Source organism: Lissotriton vulgaris, chromosome 1_1 (assembly GCF_964263255.1).
Source record: "Lissotriton vulgaris chromosome 1_1, aLisVul1.2, whole genome shotgun sequence".
In the NCBI taxonomy this organism is placed as follows: Eukaryota; Metazoa; Chordata; class Amphibia; order Caudata; family Salamandridae; genus Lissotriton; species Lissotriton vulgaris.
The window spans coordinates 1,488,135,697-1,488,159,119 of record NC_141685.1 but is presented as its reverse complement, the minus strand read 5'-3'; the positions used below and the strand labels follow the sequence as shown (position 1 = coordinate 1,488,159,119).

Below are 23,423 nucleotides of genomic sequence, written 5' to 3'. Positions count from 1 at the left end.
TGAATGATGACTTTATGTATTTCAGCTATAATATTTTCATTGCCCCCTCCCTTGCAGTCACATCTTTAAGAATACTGTGTTTTAAAGGCAGCTCTGTATTTAACCAGGTATTAGCCCAGAAAAGTAAAGGAGCCATTTTCAGACCATCTATAATGTAGGGAAGGCCTACTTCCTCGTGTATAGCGTAGGTAGGTGTAGAATTTGGGACCGATAAAATTCGTCTGATAAGCTTGTTTTCTACCCTCTGAAGACTATCCAAGTTAACATACCCCCACAGAGCTGAACCATATGAAGCAATGGAAACACATTTGCTTTTGTAAACTTTCGACACAGCTTCCATTGGTTTGGCCCCTAGTCTTTTCGTAAAGGCCATCAGGGCTGCTGTGGACCGTGCAAGAGAGATATTCTTGGCCTTGATCTGCCGGGCCCAGGTGCCTTTCTCATCAAACAGGATCCCTAGATATGGAAAAACGTTAATCTTTAGGTCTAGGTTTCCCATGAAAGAACCAAATAGCTCCAAGAGGGTCTGCAGTCCGATGCCCGTACGGGCGATGAGAACGGCGTCATCCGCATATAGGAGAGCCGGGACCTGCTTCCCACCTACCCGAGGGACATCTGCATTGCCTGCTAACAGGGACTTCCCCAAGCCATTTATATAGATAGTAAATAGAAGGGGGGCCAAGATGCAGCCTTGGCGCACCCCTTTCTTTGACCTGAAGCTGTCTGAGCATCGCCCCTCCCTAGTAACCCGGGCCTTCGCAGAGAGCCCCTGGTGTAAGCTTGCTATGAGTGCCACCAAGGAATCCTCAATACCAAGCTCACAGAGTAGGGACCAAAGCTTGGACCTATTTACCAGGTCGAAGGCCGAGGAGAGGTCCATAAAAGCCAAATAAACTGACCCCTCCCCGGCCACCGTGTACTTGGAGATTAGGAGGTGTAGGTTTAAGCATTGCTCCAGGGTGCCCTGTTTCTCCCTAAAGCCATATTGTATCTCTGCGAGGCCCCCACATAGCTCCAGGTATGCTCTCAGTTTAGTTAATAGTACTCTGCCCAAGATCTTAAAGGCAGAGTCTATTAGAGAGATTGGTCGGTAGCACCCTGGATCCTCCCTATCTCCTACATTCATTGACATTTTAAAAACACATTATCACATTCATTTTAAAAACATAAAGATCAAGAATTTATTTTATTTATAAAAGAAGAAAAAGCACAATAACTGTCGACGCAGCGTTTAAGTGAACTGGCTTGAACACCTTCTTCAGGACAATGCTTTCTATGGTTAAAAACAATCTATACAGAAAGATATAGATAACATTTTTTATTAACTAAGTAACCTCTGTATGTTTTATACATTTTAACTATATTCAAATTGACTTCAAAAAGCTAAGTCATTTTGTCTCATGCATGTGGTAGGAACTTCTAAACTTGGGGAACTCTTATGTATGTGTCGCAGAAACAATTCCTGAAACAATTCCTGAAACAGTTCATTGATTCTTCTAATATTTGTTACCTCATGGTGCCTCATGATTTGATCTACTCTAACATTAGGGATTTATTGGGTAGATATAATACTCACTTATTTGTCATCAATGACTCAGCTCTGTTCTGTCGGGCTATTACCTTTTCTAGCACAGTTTGTTTGATTGTGACCATGTCTCAGATTTCCAATGATTAGAAAACGCTACAAATAGTTGTTTTGTTTTTCTGAAAGTTTGTGTTCTTTCTATGTAGTACAATATTGCCCTTCTGACATCTAATGTATGTAGAGCCCTTTCTGCTACCATCTGTGGTTTTGGAAAGAAGACTGGTAGTTCCACTGGTTGATTGATGTGGAATGCTGAAATTACTTTAGGTAAGAATTTTGGGTTTGTTCTAAGAACCACTTTATTCTGGTGTAACTGTAGGAATGGCTCTTGTATTGTGAATGCCTGAAATTCACTTACTCTTCTGAGTGAAGTAATGGCTATAAGAAAGGCCACCTTCCATGTAAGGAATTGTATTTCACACCTATGCATAGGTTCGAAAGGTGGTCCCATTAGTCTGGTAAGTACTATGTTGAGATTCCAGACGGGGAAGGTGGTAGTCTTGGTGAAATGACTCTTTTGAGGCCTTCGATGAAAGCTTTTATTGCTGGTACTCTAAACAGAGATAGATGTTGCCTGTTTTGCGGGTACGCTGCTATAGCTGCAAGATGTAATCTAATAGAGGTGTAAGCAAGGTTACATTGCTATAAGTGTAGTAAATAGCAAATAATCTCTTTAGTGGATGCGTCCAGAGGGTTGATGTTGTTACTGTTACAGTATACAGCAAACCTTTTCCATTTTGCTGCATAGCATGCTCTGGTGGTAGGACGTCTTGCTTGCTTAATGATTTCCATACAGTTTGGAGGTAAATTTAAGTATCCAAATTCTATGACCTCAGGAGCCAGATCGCTAGGTTCAATTGTTTGGGATCTGGGTGCATTATCTCTCCACGGTTCTGTGTAAGGTGCATGGGTAATATTTTTAACTTTTGATGTGGCACCTGTGAGAGTTGCAGTAGCGTGGTGAACCACGGCTGTTGTGCCCACGTGGGTGCTACTGGTATTATTGTCATTGAATGTTGTTGCAGTTTTCGAACCACTAATGGAATTAGTGGGAGAGGGGGAAAAGCGTATGCAAATTTGTTGGACCAATTTATCCATAGCGCATTGCCCTGCGACAGGTGGTGTGGGTACCTGGATGCGAAGGTTTGGCATTTTGCGTTCTGATGAGTGGCAAAGAGATCTATCTCTGGTTGTCCCCATCTTTGGAAGAATGGCTGCAGTATTTGGTCGTACAGTTCCCATTCGTGTATTTGTTCTGACTCTCTGCTTAAGATGTCTGCTATCTGATTTTGAACTCCTGGTAGGTGTTCGGCTAACAGATAGATCTTTTGAGGAATGGCCCATCTCCAAATGTCCTGCGGTAGTCTGGATAGTTGGAGAGAGTGTGTCCCCCCCTGTTTTTGAATATAATACATTGCTGTCATGCTGTCTGTTCTGATCAGGACTGCTTTGTTGAGAATGTGCATTTGAAAAGCTTTTAATGCTAGAAACACTGCTAGTAGTTCTAGATAATTGATGTGCAGTGTATTTTGCTGTACACTCCATCTTCCCTGCACTGTATATTTCTCCATATGCGCTCCCCATCCGGTGAGCGATGCGTCCGCTGTTAGTATCACTTGTGGAATTGGTTCTAGGAACGACCGCCCCTTGGAAATGTTTGTTGTGTTCCACCACTTCAGAGAGCGATGTGTGCGGTCGTCTACCAACACCAGATCTGTAATATGACCTTGACCCTGATTCCACTGTGTTGCTAGACATTCCTGCAGCGGACGCATTTGTAGTCTGGCATATGGTATTAGCAGTATGCAGGAGGACATCATCCCTAATAGCTGCATGACCACTCGAGCTGTTAGTGAGTGTTGTGGTTGAAATCTTTGGATCAACGTGAGCATTGTTTGGATCCTGATTGGATTGGGGTATACTTTGGCTTTTTCCGTGTCTATAGTAGCCCCTAGATATTGTTGGACTCTGTTTGGTTGCAGGTGGGATTTCGTGTAGTTCACCGTAAACCCTAGCTGGTGCAGCAATTGAATGGTCTATTGTGTGTTTTGAAGACATTCTTCTTGTGATTTGGCTTTTATGAGCCAATCGTCCAAGTAAGGGAAGACATGTATTTGTTGTCTTCTTAGGTGCGCTGCAACCACTGCTAGGCATTTTGTGAACACCCTTGGTGCTGTTGTGACCCCAAAAGGAAGGACTTTGACCTGATAATGTTGTCCTTCTACAACAAACCTGATGTATTTCCTGTGGGCTTTGCTAATTGGGATGTGAAAGTAAGCATCTTTTAGATCCAGTGTAGAAAGAAATTCCCCTTTCTTCAGTAAAGGAAGTACTTGTTGGAGCATGACCATGTGGAAATGTTCCGAATTTATGTATGCATGGAGAGGTCTGAGTTCCAGTATTGGCCTTAGAGACCCGTCTTTCTTGGGTATTAGGAAGTATAGAGAGTATACTCCTGCTCCTTGTTGATGTTGTGGAACTTTCTCTATGGCATGTTTTTGTAGCAGTGATTGTACTTCCTGTTTTAACAATGTTAGATGATCCTGACTCATTGGACGCTGCTTGGGGGGGATGTTTGGAGGGGTGGCTGTGAGTTCTAGGCAATAACCATGTTGGATAATTTGTCTCACCCACCTGTCTGATGTGATGTTTTCCCAGACAGGTAGGAACTGTGATAGACGTCCCCCGACCGGTGTTATATGGTCTGGGGGGAGTTGTATGAAGTCACTTTTTTGGGGTTGGGGAGTTGCGGTTGTTGTTATTTCCGCGACCTCTACCCTTGTTGTGGTTACCTCTGTAACTGCCTCTTGAATTACCTCTGGGTGATGTTGGTGTAAAAGAGGTAGATTGCTGGCTTGTGCCTGTATTCTTTGACCCGCCTCTATAGGTGGACCTACGAAAGGAACCCCTTTGAGTTGGCTGTTGCAATGCTCCCATTGATTTAGCAGTTTCTGTGTCTTTTTTCATCTTTTCTAACGTCTCATCTGTACCTGAGCCGAAAAGTGTTTTTTCATCAAAAGGCTGGTTCAATAAGGATGTTTGTACTTCTTGTTTGAACCCTGAGACTCTGAGCTATGCATGTCTTCTTAACAAGATACTGGTGTTGATGGATCTTGCTGCAGTGTCTGCTGCGTCTAAGGCGCACTTAATGGAAGTGTTAGTTATTATCGTCCCTTCTTGTGTGAGCTGGGCTGCCCTTTTTTGATGTTCCTTAGGGAGATGTGTGATGAGTTTTTCTAACTCATCATAATGAGCTCTATCATAGCGTGCAAGTATCGCTTGTGTATTAGCTATGCGGCAGCTGTTTGCCGCTTGGGATGCTACCCTCTTGCCAGAGGCATCCACTCCTTGTCAGGAGGAGGAGCTTCTCCTGTAGATAATGAGTTTGCCCTCTTACGAGCGTTTGTGACTACTAGCGAGTCCAGAGGTACCTGTCCTTTGATAAATATTGGGTCCTTTGGGGCGGCTTTATATTTTTTATCAATTCTTGGGTTTAATACCCTAGCCCTCACAGGGTCTTTGAATATGTCTGATGTGTGATTAAGAAGACCCTTAAGCATTGGTAGTGTTCCTGATGTTCTTTGTGCAGCAGGTAGTCTTTCTAAAAGGAAATCCTCTATTTGAGGTTCCGTGTGTAAATCTACCTTGTGGTATTTTGCTGCCCTATTAATTAGCTGTGCAAAACCTGTATTATCATCAGGTGGTGAAGGTTTTGAGGGATATAGCTGGGGGTCGTTATCGTCATCTGACCCTGCGTTCTAATTCTCCCATGGGTCTGCTTCATCTGTGACAGTGTCGTCATCCCCATGAAGTTCTCCCTCCCCTGTATCACTTTCTACATCTGTTTGAGGTGTAGATGGTCTTGGTGTAGAAGGTGGAGGAATAACTGGCATAGGGTGAGAAAGAGGAGAAGAGGGTGTGTCTCTAGGTTGAGGAGAAAGGGGAGGAGTTGTATTTGTCCCCATTGTTCTCTTTTTAGGATGAAGAGCTTTGTCTTCTGACTGTTCATTCTTCCTCTTTTTAGGTAATTTTGTCACCACTTTGCCAGTTTGCGGATCGATAAACAAAGTCTTTTGTTTTGGATCTGTCTGATGCTCCTGTGTCGGTACCGAGGTTTTTGGTTCCGAAAGGTGCCTTTGCTTCTGACCGTCAGTGTTCTGTGTTTTCGGCACTGAGAATTTGCTTGATTCCGATTTTTTCGGTGTCGAGTAAGTCTTCGACGTCGAAGCATGTTTCGGTTTCGACATGTGTTTCGACTGCGAGCCTTCCTTTGTATGGAGCTTCGGTGTCTATGTCGATGTGGACCGCTTCTCGGATCCGACATGGTGGGAGGCCGAGTGTTTTGGTTTCGTTGCCGGGCCCGAAGGCGGGGCGTCGGAAACTTTTTTCGGTAGTCTGACCAGGCTCGAAGGCGGGGTCGACACCACCCGTGGTCGGTTTTTTGGTAAGTGGACGTCGTCACTCACGGTTTGATGAACGTCGATTTCTTCGACATCAGACTCGTCCACTTCCGACGCCGACTCGTCTTCATTTTCTTCTTCTTCTGGGTGCTGGGCCTCGAACAGCTCCGGGATTGCCTCAGACTGCATTCTCGACACTTCGTGTCTTCGGGCTTGACGGTTTCTAATCGTCGACTTGGAGGAGAATGCTGCGCAGGCTTCACAGTCCCTGGATTCGTGTTCAGGTGATAGGCAGAGGTTGCACACCTCGTGTAGGTCCTTGTGTGGGAACTTAGCACCACACGTTGGACATCTCTTGAATGGAGTCCTTTCCATGGACTCCGGGCTGGACTACGTCGAGATAGGCCTCCTGGTCTTGTCGACGTAGAAGTTGTAAAGTTTTGTTGTTGACGTCGAAACGCGTCGAAATGGAAATGAATTTGCGTTCGATAACAATACCGTCGAATTGGAAAGGGAATATGCGCCGAAATATCACTTTTTCCTCGAAGTCGATCCGGAGCGCTTCGATCCTCATCCAAACCCGATGGCGGAAAAAAACAATCTAAGGACGGAGCCGAAGCCCATGCGCACAAGCACCCAAAGGAGGAGTCACCAGTCTCGTGATGACAAAAGACTTCTCCAACAGAAAAACAAGTGCAATCATCCGAGCCCAACACCAGATGGCGATCTATTCATAAATGTACCACTCTGCAGCCCTCTATGCCAAGAACAGATGCATACTGGTAAGTAGCATATTCCTTACTTCCCATGTTCACCTTGATCTGAATAAGGGTACTAGTTCTGGAAAGTGCTTTGCTGGTTTTTACGCTTACATGTCTTAAATTTGAAATGTGACAAATCTTTAGAAAATAATTCGCGTTTAATTACTAAAACTATCATTTGCCATGGATCTGGCTGTTTCTCTCATGTGTAATGGCAATTGTATGCATGCTTGTTGTTAATTCTAAAAGTAGAATGAAGAACAACTGTTGCACTAAATAAGGCAAAGTGAACTATACAACACCATGAAAGTGCCAGGTTTTGCTATTTGTGTGGTTTATGCTGTTTAGAGCCACTCCTTTAATTTTACTTATGCACTGTCATAGGAGAGAGTTGCAGAATGTCTCAGTGATTTGTGATAGGCAGATAATCATATTCTACTTCAATCATTTCAGAAGTAACAATTGAGTTGGAGGAACCTCATTCTGTTGACACAAACTATAATGTGATATGTCAACCTCCTGACCCCACTAGTTTCTTTGTAAATAATAATTATTTGCTCTTACTGCTTAATTGTAATTGAAGTTTAAAAAATGTAGGGTATACTTAATCTTCACACCACGGTGATGCTCATATAGATTACTGCTCTAGGATGTCTGAATATATTGCAGTTTCTTTGGTGTGCTTTGTTGATTAAAATAATATGTTTGCTGACAAAAAATAATTTCACAAAATGAAGTGTAGAATTGCAGGTGGTGCAAAAGGCTTATATTCATCATCTGACACATTTTCTGACTGCAATGACAAATCTGCAACAATAGGTTTTCCATGGGTATGTATCATCGTTAACAATTTTGGGGTACACCTACAATGTAGTATAACAGGCTTTTGAAACATAAAATTCAAGAAAGGAATCGCATTTCATGAATCCCATTCTACGTAGTTTTGAAGGAATTTCCATAATAACTTAAAAGTTTGTATTGGATTAAAAACTAAGAACAAGTACCCAATCACCTCTTGTGTTGAAAACACCAAAACACATCGGGCTTTCTGAGATTGCGTTGTAATATTTGGTTTATCTATCAGAAAATGTTTGAATCCATTTTTGGTGTTTGTCTACATTGTGAGGCTAATCCTCAACATATCAAATAATAGTTTATGTATTGCCTCAAGGTTGTGCAATACCACTGCATGAAATTTTAGTAATACTAGCCAAATTAAAAACCTCTTTAAAGTAGAGTTTCTTAATTATATTAACAATATTTTGCACTCTAGTCTTGTGTACATTATAAAATGAGTTGTGGGAGGAAGATGGCGACCGACTGACATCGCCCTGAGGAGGCTTTGCTGAGTCTCCCCCGAATTGAGCTTTGTATGGAGATCTGTGAACGGCGATACCAAATGCATAAATCTCCGGGTAGCAGATGAGACTGATGAACTCACCTAAAATCAAAGGGAAAACCTTGGAGCAAGAATGCGGCTGAAAACCAGGATTGAGTAAATCCTCATTGCTGCAATCTTTCCCTGCCTCGAGGGCGCAGCACCCGCTCCTAGCTCCTGGATGGGGCCTGACCTGCGCGGCCCTCTCCTGGCGTTGCTTCATCGCAGAGGGTTGTTGAATGAGGCAGATCTCCATGTCGTGCAGAGGAGACAATTACGCACCCTGTGCGGCACCCGATTCAGGAACAGAGACAACGGCGGCAGTGGATTAAAAAGCTGTATCAGAACTACGATACTTTGTTGCACCCATCAGTCTACCCAAGTAAGGATGACCGGCAAAGGAGTGAGAGGAGGCAAGGGCAAGGCTGCTGCTCTATCCTTACAGCCAGGCGCAGCTCAGCCAAACACTTTACTTGTATCCACACGCTTGGGTAAGAAACTGGAGAATTCCAGTATGGGTGCAAGAGGCAAAGGAGGGGGTGAGAAAGGGGAAAGTATGTGCAAAACTCTGCAGGAGAAAGAGAAGGATTTAGCCACTAACTCCATGGGGAAAAAGACTAACACAAGATTACCCAAAGAGACTGACAATCTGCAACCTTTAATCTCCAGCAGTTTTGCGGTACCTGGAGGCCTTGGGAGCAGTAAGCAGGGTATCGGCGGCGAGCAGAGGGCAGGCTCCGATACTCCCGCACGAGAGGGTTCAGTGGAGGCAATCACGATAATCGCAAATTGCGCTAGTAGCCCTCCCTCACAAATGTACTCCATAACCTTGGCTAAAGGCGCTACTGGTAGTACTACCCTCCCCCTCCAGTGTTGCACGATGCCCAATCATTATTAGATTGGGGCCAGATGACACCAGACAACCAGGACAAGTTCTTCTCACTAACCGAGGAATCTGAAATAACAGACAGTAGTATCTCCTTGTCATGCGAGGAAGAAGGCAAGAAATGGTATAGCAACCCTAACACCAGCAGTCATAGATCCGGAGCCGAGACCAAAAGGCTACACAAAAGCGAAACGTTGACCGGACGCAAAGAGACAATGACGTATCAGGGAATGAGAGCACTAGTGAGCTGAAATGGGACTATAACAACACCCCTCTCACACTGGTCCCAACCCCTTCCTTGGCTTCGGGGGCTTCTCCAATAATCAACCCAGGGAGCTGTAGTAATGGCTGCAATAAGGCAGAAGAACATGGTGAATCCGCTGTATCAGTTGTACTCAAGTCCATAAAAAGCTTCCAAAACGAGGTCAAGGCAGATAGCCGACGATCCTGCATGGCTGCCAAAAAACTCCAGGGTGCTGTTAGAAAGGTGGGGAAAACCTGTGCCGACATAGCTGATCGAATGTCGTTGGTGGAGGACAGGACAGAACAGCTGGAAAAGGATGTATCGACATCAGACACAGCACGACGAGCATGAGGGGCTGGTAAAAAACTTGATGTGGAAGATGGAGGAACAAGAAAACCGGCAGAGATGCAACAACCTCCGCTTTCTAGGGATCCTGGAAGGCGCAGAAAAAGATGATCCCAGGAAATTCATGATCGGCTTGCTAAAAGGAGCGTTCCCAGAGCTGCAATGGTGGGACCTGGATAGGGGGGTTCAAAGAGCTCATAGATTCCCCCTGTTCCCTGGCAAGCATGCATCCGCATCTCAACACCCTCGAGCCATTCTGCTATTCTTTGGGAACTTTATCCTCTGCCAAACCTTGTTTGACCTGGCCAGGCCAACAAAGAAATGAACATTCGAGGGAATAACCTTTTTTACCAGACCCGATTTCAACCACGCCACAGTAGAGCGAAGGTGGAGGCTCCGACAGCTCTTTGAGCCATTCCAGAAACTTGGGGCCGAAGTGTATCTGCAGAATTCGGACAGGCTGAAAATAGTCTTCAAGGGGGCCGTCCGCAGCTTTGTCTCCGAAATACAGGCACAAAAATATCTTGAGGAACTGGCGGGGCAAAAAAAATGAGCTGACTAAGAATTCTTGCCTTTTCTAAAGTCCTAATGAACTGTACACAGTTGGACAGGCTCCAATATGGATTTGGTGTACTGCTCTTGTCATTCTATAGGAGCTTCTTTCTTCTCTCTCTTTTTCCTTTCTTTAAAAGGGCGACGTGGGGTTCACTTCCATGCTTGATGTATTTTGATTGTTTGGCCTTTGCTCTGGGTGGTTGCTTTTTGTTTCTTCTTTTTCTTGCTGGGAGACAATTGCTACCTGTAGAGATTTTGCTTCTTTAATATAAATGTGTGGAGTAGGGTAAAATCTAGGTAGAGGGGGAGGCCCAGCGGGCTCACTGGGCTCTGCATGTCGGATGTCACACCCCTGGCTAGGCCAGGTAACCTCCAAAAAGGGTTGGGGGTGGCAGACAGTAAAGGGTGCAGAAAAGGGGGAAAAAATAAAATAGGGAAGGTTGGGGTGGAGAATGAAGGAGAGAAGAAAAAAAGGGAAGTTCAATAACGATTATTAGTATGGAACACTTTAATATAACGAGATGGGTCTAGTAAGAATATTATCTATGAACATTTGTGGGCTAAATGCTGTTAAGAAAAGACAAACGGTGATGGTAGCACTACAAGCCTGGGGGACAAACATTTTTTGTTTGCAAGAAACTCATGTTGAAGGGTCTCAAAGGCATATTCTTAATTCTCTAGTATATCGGCTGTACTGTGCCACATCACAAGGAGCTAGGGTAAGGGGGGGGGGGGTTGCTATTCTAGCAAGGGGAATGGGGTTAATCTTTAAACAGCCTAAAGCTGATAATTTCGGCCGCTGGGCAATGACAGAATGTCAATATGGGAGTGGGCCGAAGCGGACCTTATGTGCTATTTATGGAAGCAATCATGATGAGGCCTCAGTTATTGAAGAGATCTAAAATGAATTAATGCATTGGCCTTTGCCACTAATGATTTGCGGGGATCTTAATATCAATATGCCTTTATAATTGGTCCCTAAATGAGGAGTGGCACTGCACAGGGTGTAAACCCAAGGTTTTTAAGGCATTGAAACAATTGTGCTGGACTCATGGCCTGGGTGATGGCTGGCAGGCTTCAAATCTTGGCGATCCGGGGTTTACATACTTTTCCAACCCACACCTTACCCATGCGAGATTAGATTACTTCTTAACCTCTAATTCAATCAAATCCAAATGCCAGATAATGAAACTTTCCCGGCTCCTCTCGGATCATAATCCTCTCATCTGTTCTCTTGAAGTGGACACTTGAAATAATATACCTAACACATGGACCTTCAAGAAATCTCTACTTTTAGATGAGAATTATTGTAGTCGTATGAGGGAGTGGATCCCAAAATTCCTATCTGATAATGAGGGAACTGACTCAATTGAAGTTATCTGGGACACACTAAAAGCGGGGATCCATGCGGAGACTATGCAATATTCTTTAAAAACTAATAAACCAGGTCGGGTAGCTATGCAGGGGCTGCAAGACAATCTGAGGAGGGCAGAGGAAGAACTAATAGGCGGTACAAGTGACAGTAGCTTAATCAGGAAAGAAGAAGTTGTAGAACTGCAGAACCAAGTAGCAATCGCAAAAGCTCAAATATTGAATGTCTTTACTGAAAAAAAATTAAGAAAGCACTAGCCCAAAAAAAGAGGGTTTATGAAGTCAATGAGCAAATTGGACATCAACTAGCAGTGCGTATGAGACAACAGGCCACCTCGAACTTAATCTGTGAAATTCAGGATCCCCAGGGGTCTCGGGTAGTGGATCCCAAACTCATAAGAGATGGTTTTTGGCAGTTCTATCAAAATCTATATGCTGGAAATGGGGAGGCTGGTCAGACAAACATTGAGGATTACCTGGATAACTCCAGGCTTACGAAGTTTGATATTGAGGATGCAAATAGCTTAGAGGAACTGCCCTCGGAGGGGGAAATCCTAGGGGTAATTACAAATTTACCTGGAGGGAAAGCTACAGGGTTAGATTGCATCCCATCAGAATTCTATGCTTTATTCCTAAACCAAATTAAAAAAGTCCTGGTGGACCTTATCACGCATATCTTCAATGGAGGCACCCCACCAAATTCTTGGTCCCAGGCAAAAATAATCATCTTTCCAATAAAAAATAAACCCCCCGAACAGCTTGGGTCATATCGCTCCATTACCCTCATCAACTCAGCTTCTAAAATGTATGCGATAGTCCTACCAATCGAATTGCCCCTTTAATCCACAAAGTAATTTTGCCAAGCCAGCATGGCTTTATTCCTGGTAGATCCACCATTAACCACGTTCATCGGGTAATCACTTTGTTTAATGGTATGGAGGTGGCAGGGGACCCTATGGCGCTGGTTTTGCTTGATGCGGAAAAAGCTTTCAATAGGGTCTCCTGGCACTTCCTCCTGGCTGAAATGTCTAGAATTGGGATACAAGGAGGGTATATCTAGGCAGTTCAAAAACTGTATGTAAATCCTAGGGCCGTAGTGATGGTGAATGGCAGTCTAACAGAAGAGCTAATAATATTGTGTGGGACACAACAAGGCTGCCTGTGTTCTCCACTGCTCTTCGCGATCCATATAGATTCATTTATCAGACGACTAGAAGAGGATATAGTTATTAGACCAGTAATTTTAAAATGCTTTCCCACTAAAACGCTAGCCTATGCGGATGATATCGCTATTGTAACAATCGATCCAATCATGGCTATGCCCCCAATAACGGAAGAGGCAAAGCAGTTTGGACAGCTGTCTGGATATGCACTTAATCAGGGGAAAATCCAGATTAAGATGGTCTTCTTCCTCAAAATTCTGTATTTACTGAGAGCCATCTGTTTAACATTTTTGGCATCCTGGCTGAAATCAATTGATCGGATGTTTTCCAGCTTCATGTGGGCATATTCACAACCACGGCGTGCCCAGAAGCTCCTTACCCTCCAGAAAGATCATGGTGGGCTAGGTCTCCCGAATTTACAAGCATATTATTGGGCAACTGTTCTCCTATACAGCAAGGAACTGCTGGGGAATAACGGGGAAAATGGAGAAGGGGATGCCTACACACCATCTACTTTCCAATTGCTGCTTGGTAGGGAGAGCAGTGGGTACTGATGGAGACTTATACATGACAGCTATCGCAAAAAAGTTAAATTTAAAACACTATTTAGCGGGGTCAAAGTTTGGAAATCAGTCAGGAAAATGCTGGGGATAGGAAGACTCTCATTCTACACACCTATAAAAAACAACCCTGATCTGCCCGCAATTTGTAATGACAATTATATGCTTAAAGGCACGAAGCAGGGATTAGTCAGGTAGGCTGCCTCTTTTCCTCTGCTGGGATATACTCCTTTGAATAATTGAAAAATAAATGTGGATTAGACTGGTGCAAGTTTTTTAAATACCTCCAAATAAGAGATTTTCTGACGTGACAGGTGGGAGAGGTGCATGGGTAAAATAAACGTAATAGACACACTCGTATCTGGTATAGGGAATAAGATTGGGGGGATATACCTACACATTACGGCAATGTTTCCTGACAATATGGAAAAAATATTTCTGAAATCGCTAGAGAAAGCTGACATATCGAATAATGAGTTTAATTATGCCTTTGATATGTTGCAAACAATTTTAATGTCTACCAAACTCCAGGCACAATTTTTTAAACATGCTTCTTTTTATATTACACGCCGGACAGAATAGCAAAATGGGGGTCCTGTGCGAGCACATGCTGCGCTAGGTGTAAACTTTATAGCGTGATTGCATACATATTTTCTCCTCCTGCGAGGGACTAAAAGCGGTCAAACAAGAACTAGAGAAATTCCTCTCTACAATTTTAAACAATACAATTGTACTATCCAATATAGGCCATGAACTCATCTTTATTGCAATAGCAGTCTTCAGGCTTTGCATTGCCTCTGCATGGCGGGATAACAATGCTCCATCGTTTCAACAATGGTTAGTCAGATTCCTTGCTATTGTAAACGTTGAAATTGCCATATATAAACGCACGGTAAGAAACGTCGGAAAAAAGGCCTAAAAATTTGGACTCCCATGATAGTTTGGCGTCGTAATCTTGGCTACATAGTGAGTTATACCCTTAAAAGACTAAAAATCAATTAGATATGGGTATCCCAAGGCAGGAAGGGTTTGTTCTCTTGGTTCTTTGCTTTTGTTTTACTAAACTGCTTTTTGTATGTTACCATCCCTTCATGTAAGTTTTTGTATATTGTATATATTCCTTCTCTGTATATTATTTCTTGTTTAATAATGGCACACATATCTGTCTGTACGGAAGGGCGGGGTCGGGGGGGAGGGGCTTGGGTTAAAATGCAGTTGCTGTAAAAACTGAATAAAGATATTTAAAAAAATAAATATATATATATATATATATAAATAAAATGAGTTGTATAGGCACTCATATCCTGTTACTATCTTCAAAAAATAAACAGACATTGATGAGCAACCGACTGAATCTTCTTTGTTTTTTAACAAAAATGTTTAGGCTGCACGTACATTTTAAAAATTGGTGTCATAAACCACCTAGCCAAATCAACAGCTTTATAAACATGATCTATTGTGCTTGTATGTTCTTGTTTCAGTGCTTATGGTTTGTGTTTTTGACATCGTCCGTTATTTTGGGCTGTGCGTTGTTCATGCTGATGGTTTCTGCATAGTAAGTCTTCATATTGAGGTATATATAAATGTGACCTGGCTTCCTCTGCGTTTCCTAATTACAACCCCTAATTTCATTGCAGTATGTTCCGAATTGAAAACCGTTTAAAGACCCAGACATTCTAACGGCATGTTAAAACTTGAAATTTGTATTTTTAAATTAGTTTCCCTACTGATGTGCAGAACTACATCTGAGCATACTGATCATTGCCAATAACATTTGTATTTTGCTTTCAAACAAATCCAACCAATGAAAACATGTAATACACACTATAAAAGAGACAAAGTACTTAGAATATAGTATTTTGTCAAAGGTTTATTGACTTTTCAAAACTACCCGTTACAGTGTAAACCTCATTAAAATATGAAGTCACTATTCTGACAATTTTAACTCAAATGTTTGATCAAACTTAAGCATTATAAATAATACATTGAAGTTGTAGCACTTTCATATTAGTCCTTTGGCTTATTCTTCTAGTACACTGGTAACTAAATGCAATAACAAATTCTTTCTTTTTTTTAATAGCTTGATGTTCCGCTTGACATTCACTGTAGAGCCTCTGCATTAAGGTATTTATTGTTCAACTTTTGCTTTATTGTTGTAGATTTGCTCCTCGTGTTAATTTATTAAAAAAGTGTTTCACTTCAAAGTTTGGGTGTTTCTAAACCGTAACTAACAATATGTACTTAACAATGGTAACAAAATGTCTTTGATTTATGTAAAGTGAATTATTCCGATCATATAATCTGCCAATGAAAACTTACACTGTACTTTTGCTTTTTTTTCCTATTGGTATGCTCATTGGTTAAGGATATTTAGGCTCAAAACACAATTTCATGTAACCTGTTGAAGGCTGACAACACTGTGATACTTTTCCCTGACATTTTCTTGCCAGAAGTCCCCTCTTAAAGTCCCTCATCGTATTTTTCAGAGTCCCTGAGGCCAGCATAAATTGGTATCACATTGCTGGGCTTGCCATTCATAATTGCATCCATTAAAGTATATGACCCACTCTATGCTAAGTATAGTTAACCCTATGCATTTTCCACTTTGCAAAACCACTACATAGATTGTTTGATCTGTATTTTGTTCCTAGACACCTACCACCGTTTCTAGAATCTGCATATGTCTCAATTTAACAGTTTTTCTTTATTGATCTACTTGTGAAGACTCTGGGGAGAGGATTCATCACAAGGACTCAAACATAGTCCACTCCAGAGACAGTTCCACTCCTGGGGTGCAACATAGCAAAGCATATTTCCTGACAGAGGATTTAGTAAACTCAAGGGCTTCTTTGCGGTGATGACTGTACAATTTAAAATAGATTTTTACCCATGCCATGTCTTGTTTGGTCATAAACTCAGGCTCAATGAATAGATTCAACTCACCCAGGTCTACCAAAACGGTCTGAATGTGGTGGAACCAAGGAATGTTTACACCTCTATCATATGACAAACAATCTTTGACAATCTAATTAATAAGGGAGGCATGCAGGTCAGTCCATATCAAGCATCACAGGAGTACGGGGGCCAGATTAATTAGATCTACTACGTTTTTAACCCCGATGCAATATAAAGGTTGAGTACACTGATGGAATTCCCAGTAATCTCCACCGCACTCTATTTTGTTCTTCTTGAAACTGGTTTGTATTTATAAAACCCCAAATACATGAGCCATACAATAAGGTGGGGAGACATTTTCTTCTATAAAGCATACGGGTCACAGGTTTTTTGCCAATGCATCTGGCAAGATTAAAAATATATCCAACCAAGCTGGTAAATTTCAGGTGAACTTTAGCAGCGCAAGGCCCCAGTTTACTTTAGCATCAAAAACAGCACCCAAATAGGGGAAATCCTGTGCAAAGGCAACAGGATGGCCTTGGAGCGAAACACCCGTAGCTTAGTTGGCTTTAGATTACTTGCCATTATGAAGGTGTTATTGCAATTTGTGGCCAAACCAAGCAAGCCCATATGGCAAGCTCCTTTTGCAGAGGGTGTTAAAACAGTTGCACAGAAGAGGGGCCCACAGACCCGGCACAGATTTAAATAGGTCCATAGGCACACTGTTCAGATATGGGGCCTTCTAGGGAGGGACTTTTATCAATTGCTTTCCTGACCTCGCTCAGCATAAGTTCCAGTGCCAGGGGCACCTCCTTTGTGGCCAGAACAGTATTTGGGGCTCCATAAGCTGTTCTAGAATGGCTGACCCAAGCCACTTGGCTAATGGATGTAATAACAGGATTTGGGTTTGCACCCACAGATTTAATGTTAGCCACTGCAGATCAGAATGCACTAGTGTCTTTTAGTTTACAGGACATAACAAACCATCCTAAAGATTCAATTTGGATTACTTTTCATCTTACCAGTTGGGCTACCTTATAATTCACTTTGCACTGATGCACTTTGAGTGTCCCTCTGTGATTTCTTCAGGGCCTCATGGAGTCCTGTTGACACCATTCTACAGGTGTGTCAAACCACATGTGTTTGTCTTGGCCTGGTCTGAGGGTTTCATCAATAGGTTCCTCATTACTTCGCCAAGTTCCACAAATTGGGAGTACCACAGGGGGTAGCTCCGGCTAAATTTTCTTAAGAGACAACTCATGCCAACATTTCTCCAAGCCAAGCGCAGTCCCTGGGATTTAACAACTAGCGAGTCGGGAGTCATGACCTTTGAGGCTCACCACCTCCTAGGTAAACTTAGGCTGAGGCTTAAGGGGTTTTGATCACTAAATGGGCTTTCATTGATGGCAGCACCTGTAATCCTTGTGGGCAAATCACAACTAACAAAGATATAGTTTATCACTGAGGCACACTCCCCTGTCACAAGTAGCTTTAGTCCTGTAAAAAGGATCATGAAGTTTTACAGCGTTAAAGAGATCAAACAATTTAGTAATTTGGAAGTGAGCCTAGCTCCCCTTGTCCCTCAGACACCTATTGTCCCCAATGCTAAGCAGTCAGAGACAAAACATACATTTTCCTGTTGAGTCTGACCTAGGTTGACATTAAATCACTGCCTAAAATAATTTGGAAACCTTTATGTAGGGGAGCTAGTTGTGCATCAAGACCAAGAATAAAGTCAGACAAAGCGTTAAGATGAACAAGTTTGTCTGTATCAAAGTACCCATTATAAAAGTTGATTAAGACCACAGTCGGACCCCTAGGCCATGTAGATAAAAACTCTTGGAATAAAAGACTGTTGGATGGAATTGGGGTAACACGACACTCAAGGGTGACTTTGAACTAAGTTGAAAGACCCGCCCTGGCCCTGCCCGAGGGAACAGCAGAGATCATATGAGAATAATACCCCTCTTTAGAAATCTCAGTGGACCAGGTCTCCTGAAGAAAAATTATATTGAACTTACTTATGAAATCCTTAAAACCAATTTTGATGTCTAAGCCAACAATGTTCCAGGAGAGAATATTGACATCAGCGGACGCTGCCTCAGTGGTGGCTGGGTTAGCTTGGGTGGGTGTGAGACAGTGCCTCTTTTGACATGGTTAGCCCCCACTTTTTGCCTGGTATTGATGTAGTTTTGACTGTAGTGCACAGGGTCCCTGCCAACCAGATCCCCTGTGCAAGTGCTTCTCCCAATTGGTACTTCTGCCCTTCTGTAAGTCCCTAGTAAGTGACACCTTTGGTACCTAGGGCGTGGAGGCTGAAGAGGGTACTTTGAGACCCCATCACTAGGACCATGCCACTGTTGTTGCATGCCAGTGAGGTGAAAAACGACAAAGTCGACATGGCACCCTGTCATTTCTTAAATATTTTAAGTGCCAGGAAAGCAAAAAGGATTACAGGGGCTTCAAACTTAACAGCTTGAGCCATACAGCACCACGATTGCTTCACTGAAACCAGGATTGTTTGGTACCAACTAGGTCCTTGTAATAAATCCACACTGATGCCAGTGTGAGATTTATTACAGCATGTACTCAGAGGCACCTCACAGGTGCCCCCTGAAAACCTACCGACCCTAGTGTGGATTTGCTTTAGGAAGCCTGCCACACACAAATATGTTTCTGGACCCCTGGGTGGAGACCCTCTGCTCTCTGGGACCAGAAACGATGCACATCCTGGGCAGAGGTGTCACACCTCCTACCCCAAGATGGGCAAGTGCTGAAGGGGAAGCTTCAAAGGCCTACTACCTTTGTAATGTGACCCCCAACGTCTGCTGCTAGCAGCAAATGGAAGCCCCCGGTTCACACACCCACTTTGCTTGGGAAAACTGGTAGGAAAACATAGAAGGGCTAGGTGGTGTGCCCACCTTAGCCAACCTCACCCCTCAGGTGGAGGAGGCAAAGGAAAGCACACTTTCCAGTCCCCTCCATCTTGAATATGAGGGGACTCCTCCAATCAGGACCAGCTCTATGCCCCCTCCCACAGGAGGATGGCAAAATAGTGGGTGTAGGCTCCACTGGTAAGGTGCCCATTGGCCCTACCTGCTACTCCCCTAAAATGCACCCTAAATTTAGTATTTAGGTGGCTTCCCAGACCTGGAAATGAGTTACCTGCGACCTAAGAAAGACAAAGAAGACTCAGTGCAGCGGAGCCTGAAGACAACGCCTAACTTTGCCCCAACCCTACCGGCCTGTCTTCAGTTTCCAAGAACCTGTGGGAAGACATCGCCTGTCATGCAGCCAGCAACTTCCAGAAACCCCATGAAGTCTGTCTGAATTGTGAAAGACCAGAACGCCTAAGGACAGCGGTTCTGTTCCCAAGAAACTAACACAAAGGACTCCAGTACCTTGTGGATCCACGGGTTCTGCCCACTCTGCACCCAACGCCTCTGGCCCATGTCCCAGTGGACCAATGACCAAGAACAGGTTCCCCAGCGATCCTGACCTCAAGTCCAGTGTTGGCTGACCCCTCCTGTACTCCACGGTGACTACTGCAGCCTAAATCCAGAGACTCACCCTGACCGCGACTGGCTCCAGTAAAAAGAGTCGGACGTTGAAAGGCACCCCTGCACCCGAATACCCTGGACCTTGGTGAGCTAAACTGACGGTGCCCCTAAAACCCCTTACATCTCTACTTACCTCTGCTGTTGTTGGTCTCCTTCCTGAAACCTCCGGTGCAAAGCCTGCAGCCTGTTTGTCAAAAGCAAAATCATCATTGAAAAGCATTGGGTGCCTGATGCTGAAATTGCACCCTGCACCCGGCTGCCCTTGTGCTGCTAGTGGTGTATGTTTGGTGCTGCTTTGTGCCCCCGCCCCCTGTGCTTGAGCTAACCCCAAAGCTTGGCCCCTGAAACCGATTTACCTACCTGCAAGGAGTGTGGCTTCGAGCACCCCCAGTCTATTTTTTGTTAAAACCGTACTGACTTTATTGCGAAGATCTTGATCTTAAAATAAATTATAAACAAAGCTTATTTTAAAATAAAATTGACGTGGATCTCCTTTTTGAGCCGTGTGTCCATTATTGGTCAATGTTGTGCAATAGATGTCTTGCACTCCTCTGTGTTAGGCCTAAGGCTGCTCTCCCACACTACCACTAATAGAGTAGCTTGGGTTTTAAATTGAGCCTTTCACACTTTTGGCGAATCCCTAGACTCTGTTCATGGTATAACTAACTAGTGGCTTATCATATACAGAGCCAGCTTCCTACAGCGGGTGACCTGGATATTTCTTTACATTGAGGATTTAGCTTATCCTCAATCCGCCTGAGGCGGTCATAAAAGCCTGGCAACCTAGATTCGGTGAGGTCCACAATCTCCGTGACAAATTGCTTAAGCAGTCTCCCAATGACCTCATGACATTTAAAATGACCATGAAGCACAACCAACGAGGGGGTGCAGGAGAGCAAGCACAACCAACGAGGGGGGGGGGGGGCAGGAGCGCAAGCACAAGCAACGAGAGGGCAGGACAGCAAGCACAAGCAACGAGGGGGGGCAGGAGAGCAAACGCAAGCAACGAGGGGGGGGCAGGAGAGCAAGCACAACCAACGAGGGGGGGTGCAGGAGAGCAAGCACAACCAAGGAAGGAGGGGCAGGAGAGCAAGCACAACCAACGAGGAGGGCCGGAGAGCAAGCACAGCAGGAGAGCAAGCACAACAAGCGAGTGGTCGGTATAGGAAGCACAACCAACGAGGGGGGGCAGGAGAGCAAGCACAAGCAACGAAGTGGCAGGACAGCAAGCACCAGCAACCAGGGGGCAGGACAGCAAGCACAGGGAATTTTTGACATTTCAGGCAATTTTTAAGTGACACTGCTGATGAAGCAAGACTACTTTTAATTTAGGCAGGACAGACAACACATACCCTTCGAACATGAAGTCTGGCTAAAATAGAACAGGGCAAAACATAGTGAGAGTGAAATGGGGGTGGTCAATGGCGGTGGCTACTGTCCAGCAAGTTTAAGATGTTAAGACACCACTGCTCAATAAGGAACTCTTTCCTAAATCCAATCTTTCCCGCTGTGCCCACGTGAATAGGAGACAACCTAAAACATCTGGCTCACAATAAAGTGTTCCATCAATTACAAGTGCACAGCAGTGTCACCACTATTCGCACTGGCAGGCCTAGCTGTAATTTTTCTCTCATGCAAATAAAGTTGTAAAGGCTGGCCTTCTAAATATGCTAAAATATGATATTGTAGAAGGCTAACCAATATCTGAAATGATATTTTTATTCATTTTGCAAGACACCCCCCCAATAATGCTACACATCTCGTGACACATTTAGCATTATATTTTTACTTCTAATTCATAAATTATCAAGGCAATGATCAATGTGTTTTTCATTACAGTAACTTTCTGCATGACAGGTCTTTTGTCAGCAGATAACGAAGAGAAAGGTTTAGAGGCCTCAGCTTCTGCTTTCTTTCTGTAGTTTATGGACACAGCCACATATTTGGAGCTTGGAGAGCACAACGAACGAGGGGGCAAGACCGCAAGCACAACCAACTAGGGGGCAGGAGAGCAAGTACAAGCAACGAGGGGCAGGACAGCAAGCACAAGCAACGAGGGGGCAGGACAGCAAGCACAAGCAACGAGGGGGGGGGGCAGGAGAGCAAGCACAACCAACGAGGAGGGGGGTGCAGGAGAGCAAGCACAACCAACGAGGGGGGGGCAGGACAGCAAGCACAACCAACGAGGGGGCAGGACAGCAAGCACAAGCAACGAGGGGGAGGGCAGAACAGCGAGCACAACCAACAGGGGGGGGGGCAGGAGAGCAAGCACAACCAACGGGGGGGGGGGCAGGCGAGCAAGCACAACCGAGGGGGGGCAGGAGAGCAAGCACAACCAACGAGGGGGGGGCAGGAGAGCAAGCACAAGCAACAAGGGGGCAGGACAGCAAGCACAAGCAACAAGGGGGCAGGACAGCAAGCACAAGCAACGAGGGGGAGGGCAGGACACACGCGCAACCAACGAGGGGGGGGGCAGGAGAGCAAGCACAACCAACGAGGGGGGGCAGGGGAGCAATCACAACTGAGGGGGGGGCAGGAGAGCAAGCACAACCAACGAGGGGGGCAAGAGCGCAAGCACAGCCAACGAGGGGGGGGCAGGAGAGCAAGCACAACAAGGGAGGGGGCAGGAGAGCAAGCACAACCAGCGAGGGGGGGCAGGAGAGCAAGCACAACCAGCGAGGGGGGGCAGGAGAGCAAGCACAACCAACGAGGGGGCAGGAGAGCAAGCACAAGCAACGAGAGGGCAGGACAGCAAGCACAACAAACGAGGGTGCAGGGGCAGGAGAGCAAGCACAACGAACGAGGGGGCAGGGTGAGGAAATATAAATTTTATGGTCAAGAAATGTTCCCTAACGTGTACCCCACCGTCTCCATGTACCAGCTTAAAGTGCATGTAACTTCCCTCCTGTGCCAGCTATGAAGATGCAAATACATTTGCGTCCAACGTTAACATGTCCTCTTTCAGATCCGCCATGAACGGGTTGAATATTCCGTTTCTAAATATGCCATGCCAACGTCTTTTTGTGGTATACTTTACACGTTTTCCAGCCCAGGCGAAGTAGGCCCTGAATTCTGCCTTCAAGCCTTTCCCTGCCTTCTGACTCTGAATGCCTCAGCCTGGTCTGTCTCTGTACCCGTGACCTCTGCCTTACTCCCTGCGCGGCTCACGGCGCTTAGCTCAGCCTGCTGCCTGCCAAGACTGTATTCAACCTTCGCATTATCTGTTCCGCTCCTCGAAAATGCATTCCTACCTACTTGTTTAAGTAAACATCCTCCCAGTTGCAGAGCAAAGGGCCCGGCCTCACTGTCTCCGTGCAAGTAATTCATAGCTTCTGTTACCATGGTAGGCCCATGCCCCCTCGCATCTCATGCAGACACTTAGACGCTTATACACGCACTCACAGTCAGTATAGAATAGCTTCTGCCCCAGAGAGCTTTTCCTTCTAGATAATATGGTTCCTAAACATCAGATATCAGATATGATAGAGGTACGAGTTGATCTGACATGCCAGACTTCTGTCTCTTTCCTCTAGTGTAAATGTCAAGTCCCCTGCACCCTCCAGCTTCACGTCAATCACACGTCATGCAGCTGCGCGCGCATCCAGACCTCAGATTTCTGCTGACATTGCAAGATTCTGCTATGTACCCACCCACTTGTGACACTTACATATGACGTTTCTAGCACACGCCTCTATGTTCACGCCTAGTTCACGCCTTCTG

General features: G+C 44.6%; 1 protein-coding gene across 1 annotated transcript in view; it reads left to right on the top strand.

Annotated features, from left to right (window-relative positions):
* GSAP (gamma-secretase activating protein) overlaps positions 1 to 23,423 on the top strand; it is a 764,805-nt gene that overhangs the window by 240,231 nt on the left and 501,151 nt on the right. Inside the window, exon 11 of the mRNA XM_086967359.1 lies at positions 15,329 to 15,372. Within this exon, the coding sequence (XP_086823485.1) occupies positions 15,329 to 15,372 (44 nt within the window). The remainder of the gene's footprint in view (positions 1 to 15,328; positions 15,373 to 23,423) is intronic.